Raw genomic sequence first — 4,801 nt, 5'->3', positions numbered from 1 at the left:
CCCCCACCGGCCGTGGTTTTGCTTGCTTTGGCACCTGTGTGTGCCGAGCTGCAGCGGTAGCCTTTTTCACGACCCTTATCGCGTTTTGTCGCTCTAACGCCGCTTTGCTTGTTGATGGTTTCTCCACCTCTTTGGGTGCCGTTTCATCAGTATGCCCAACAGCACTACTTATGGATGTTGCGGCAGGTACTTCTTGCGCGCCCAGTGGCTCTGCTGTACCAACGCTTTCCTCTGCCTTTACCCCCGCTTTGTTGTTTTTGAGGATAAGGCGCACATGGCCGAAGCGATATGCAATTTTGCCTTTCAGCTCTGTTAGCTTACTCAGCGATTCGTCGTCAACCGTCATGACAAGGTGAAGTGAGGCACCTTCGGTCGACCTTTGGATCACTTTCCAGTGTTTGGCTGCCAGATTGTTCTGGACCCCAATGGTCGCAAGAATTTTCTCGTTAGAGAGTTCAATACTCTGTGGGAAGAAACCCCTCACGATGAACGTTTTAGGAAAATCATTTTCCTCCACGAGCATCATTTCTAACCCACATTTCTTCTTAATAAGATCGAAATTGCTTCGCATCCATTTGGCCGTGTCATTATTGGAGCAAAGAAACAGCAACCAACCGTTCCTGTGTATTGCACCCTCAAATACTGGCTTGTTATTGTCGTCGACCTCGATCATTACGTCAATAACCGTTTCTTGAATAAGAACCAATTGTTCTTTGTTAAAAGGTGACTTAGCTAGATCAGAAGGGACAATACCCAGCCGAACAATGCTAGCCACTTGGCTAAAAGTTGGCCTTCCCACGTGCGAAGACGTTTTGGGTTTTTTGCCACCTGGCGTTTCTTTGGCTGACTCTTCCGAGCGCACTCTTTTCGCCGTGGAGGCATTTCTTGCTATTTCCAGAGCTTTCTCTCTAGAGTGACCACTTGCCATCGCTAGCTTGAAACGCCTTTTCTCAGCTGACTTCATTTTGACGAAGCCAGATGTTAGGTTCAGTTTACCAAGGTCTGAACCAATGACCGTGCATCCAGATTTTTCTGAGACAACACTATTGTTGTCTCCACACAGGGTGTCGGTATCAGAGGAGTCCATTGACTCATGACCGGATTCTAAATGTTCCGACGTTGGCCTAGGAGCCAGGAAAGGTCGGTCTTCATTAGACTGTGTGGATGTTGATGCGGGGATTTTCTTATCAGCAGAACCTGCCAAAGTAGATGCTGTTGAAGGTTGACTAGGCGCATGTCCAACAACGCTGCGCGCAGCCGAAAGAGGGTTATTCAGCCCGATGGCTGATTCGGTCGAGTTGACCGACAACGATTGCCCAGCAGCAGATTCGTCGTGTTTGGTTTTTGTTTTTTCTTGTTTTGTGTTCATGTGATTCCCACGAGTGTTAGGGAAGGGAGGTCACCCACGGCAGAGCCCTTGTACCGCGGGAAGGCATTTAATTAAAACCGGAGGTCACCAGGTATCCGGAGTTCGCATATTCACGACTAAGCATCCTCTTAGCCACGCATCCCTCGGCATATGCTGTTCCGCCTTGGATTAGGAGTCTGTCTATCTTAGCCTTCTGCGTATTTATCGATTAAAGCATTTGTTAACAAAATAACAAACTACGTCCACCAACAAATACACAGAAGTTTCCAGCCGTTACCGCGTGGAGGTGATAGCTCAGGCTTCCATCAGAGAGTCAATTACGGCACGCTCCAAAAAAAGCATGTTATTCCCCTTAACTCACTGATGGCTCAACGGCCACAAATATTATGTGGTTGTGGTTTTAAACTACTCAACTATTTTTTGATAACTTAATATGAAAATGTATTGTATAAAAACCTAACACTCACTTAGTTTATCGTTCACAAGCAGTAGCTTTTAATAATAGCCCCCCACAGTGTGCATTTTTTTGTTTTTTTAAATTGATTAGAAAAATGACCAACCGTACACATATAAGTCTTCCAATTGATGAAAAAAATGTGGAAATAAAGGCAAGGATTGGAAGTGAACAAGAATTTGAACGTCGAATGCAAGTGGCGTGTGAACTTACAAAATCTAGCGGCGAGTTACTGGAGCAGAAGGATGTGTTCTTTAATCTTCTAGAGGAGATTGATGGGAGAAGGCTTAAACTACGCTACTTACAGCCACCAGACGTCTCACAGTTGATTTATTATGTTCGTTCTAATAAGACTGGACCAAAGCTCTCAACATTCAATATAATTGATGTAGAAGATCCTGTATTGCTTCAGGAGATTTTGAAAAAAAGTAATGGAATTAAAGGAATTTTAGAGAAAAAGAGATACTTATTTCTTTATGGACAAACTCGTATACATATGGATAAAGTGATAAATTTAGGCAACTTTATAGAATTTGAAGTTTGTCTGCGGCCAGATCAGACAGTAGAAGAGGGCCAGCGAATAGCTAACGAGTTGATGAAAATATTTGGTATAAGAGAGGAAGAGTTAATGGATGGGGCTTACTTTGATGAACTGTTGAATATTAATGTTTAAGTAGAATTTATAAATTTTCCTTTTGAAAAACTTACTTCAAACTGTACATTATATACATATATTCTCAAATATGAAATAAATAGACAAAATTTTAATTTTCTGTTTGTATTTTATTATTACTTCAAATTTATAATATTTGTACATTTATAAACATTCCACTTGTTATCATTAAATTTAACAAATGCAAATCAACTCTTTTTCAAGTGCTTAATACGACCAAAACCACCGACATATTTATACTTATATATAATTCCTAAAAGTTCTTGAAGAAGTTTATCTTCACGTATCCATTCAATGTCACAGCTAATATTATCCATTTGTGGTGAAGTTCGAGCGCATCCCAAATCAACATCATCTGCTTTCACTTCTTCATCGAGCCATTGATGTAATAAATATTTTAATTTATATACATCCCCTTCATTTTTTAAATTAACTTCAAATGAGGGAACTCTTTTCCCCTCTCCATTTAAACAAACTTTTCCAATTTTTAATAAACCGTTTGTGTCTATTACATCAGTTTTAGGAAGAGATGGAGATGTATATGTCGGTTGACAAATATCAATACAATTATTTTCAATTTTTGTTGTAGCTGTTTGGGAAGAAGCTTCACCTAGTATTTTATTTGAGGGTCCTTTTCGAGTAAAATCTTGTTTTCTTCGCTTCTTTTTTAAGGTTTGGGTGGACTCATCATCCAGTTTTGAAAGCTGCTTAGTGAATTCCTCTTCATTAAAATGTTGTAACATCTTTTCGAATTCATCCTGATTCACCTCAAAATCAGGTAAACTATTAAGCATTTGAGTTTCGCAATCAAAGTTGTTCAAATCCATTACATTAGTGCGCTTTCCATAAAAAATTTATTCTGAATAATTAAAACAAAATGACGCTCTTATTTATATATCACTTATTACATAAGTATGTATAACGCGTTATCGCTAAATTGTGGTTTTATGTAGAACATTTTTTTTTATTGTTTTTTTTTTTTCACACTGTGTACGACCATCTAGGTTCTTTAAAAATAATAGCATACAAATTATATATTTTTTTAAATGTTTGATATCGGGAATAAAGCGCAATACAATTACATATATCTGCTTCTGCTGTTTTCTTTTCGGAACTTTGTGCAAAGCAACAATCTTTCTTATGCAATCCATGGGGTGAATGGCTTTGTTAAACATGCTCGCAATTCATCAATCATAGAATAAAAAAATATTTTGTGGTCAGGATCAATTAATTCTCCATATTTTTGTAAAAAGTTATCTAAATTTTTCGAGTAAAGCATTTTTACTTCCTTGCTTTAATCCCTCTCTAATACTAAATTTTTCAGATACTTCCCACCACACATTTATTTCACGAAGATAAGAAACCGCAAAATACACACAAGACAACAAACCACAAAAATACATACATATGTAAATATATATACGAGTACTATATATTAAATATGAGTAGATGATAAGAAATTTATTAACGCGTTAGAAAGAGAAAGACTACTTCTTTAAATTTATATAAATTAACCTCCTTTTCGGAGAAAACTTATAGTAAAAATTTAACCACTGCTTAAACAGCATTTGTTCTTATTTCAAATATATTTCGGTAAGTATTTTCAACAAATGGAAAACAATATTTCGACCTATCCATTGATGATATTTAATATCCCCCTATTACAGTCATCCTCAACATTATGAATCAAGCACAAAAGGATTTAAAATCGGTTCCCCAGCTAAAAGTGAAAAAGCAACCATTGAAGGCCCATGAAATACCATTACAAAAAAAATTGAGGATATTAAAAGCATCGAGGGTAAACACGAAGTTTGGTGAGAAGATAATGTTAGAATTAGAGGATAATGTAAATACTTTTTCTTCCGAAATCCTTCAACACGATAAAAGACTCAACAATTGAAGCAATAAATAGCAGCACCTTTTATATAGAAAATATTAAACCGGGTGAAAAATATACCTCTCCATTATTCGAATTTCACACTGAAGAGTAATCATAAAATTATAGAAAAAAAATGTATCCGTGTAGTTTTTGTGAAAAGACATATACTCGTAAAAGGAGTTTGGACCATCATACTAAATTGAAACACCAAGTTTCTAAAAAAATAATTTATTGTGAGCAGTGTAAAATTCAAGTGAAAGAAAACGAATGGAGAGCACATGCGAGGACAAACATACATAAAAAAAATTGTATGTATACTATAAATGATAAGGTAAAATGTATTAATTCCATATTTAGTAACCGAATTGAAACATACGTTTTTGAAAACGAAAACCCAAATGATTTAATTGTTGAAATTTTTTTTTT

At 36.6% G+C, this 4,801-nt stretch overlaps 1 protein-coding gene across 1 annotated transcript; it reads left to right on the top strand.

Annotated features, from left to right (window-relative positions):
- Nucleotides 1-1,920: 1,920 nt before the first annotated feature.
- On the top strand, nucleotides 1,921-2,496 carry LOC128869732 (uncharacterized). The gene has a single exon (XM_054112336.1). It carries the CDS (start codon nucleotides 1,921-1,923, stop codon nucleotides 2,494-2,496), a length of 576 nt encoding a protein of 191 aa, XP_053968311.1.
- Nucleotides 2,497-4,801: the final 2,305 nt, after the last annotated feature.

Source organism: Anastrepha ludens, chromosome X (genome assembly GCF_028408465.1).
Source record: "Anastrepha ludens isolate Willacy chromosome X, idAnaLude1.1, whole genome shotgun sequence".
Lineage (NCBI taxonomy): Eukaryota > Metazoa > Arthropoda > Insecta > Diptera > Tephritidae > Anastrepha > Anastrepha ludens.
Note: the sequence above shows the minus strand (reverse complement) of the source record. Positions and strands in the feature narration are given on the sequence as shown.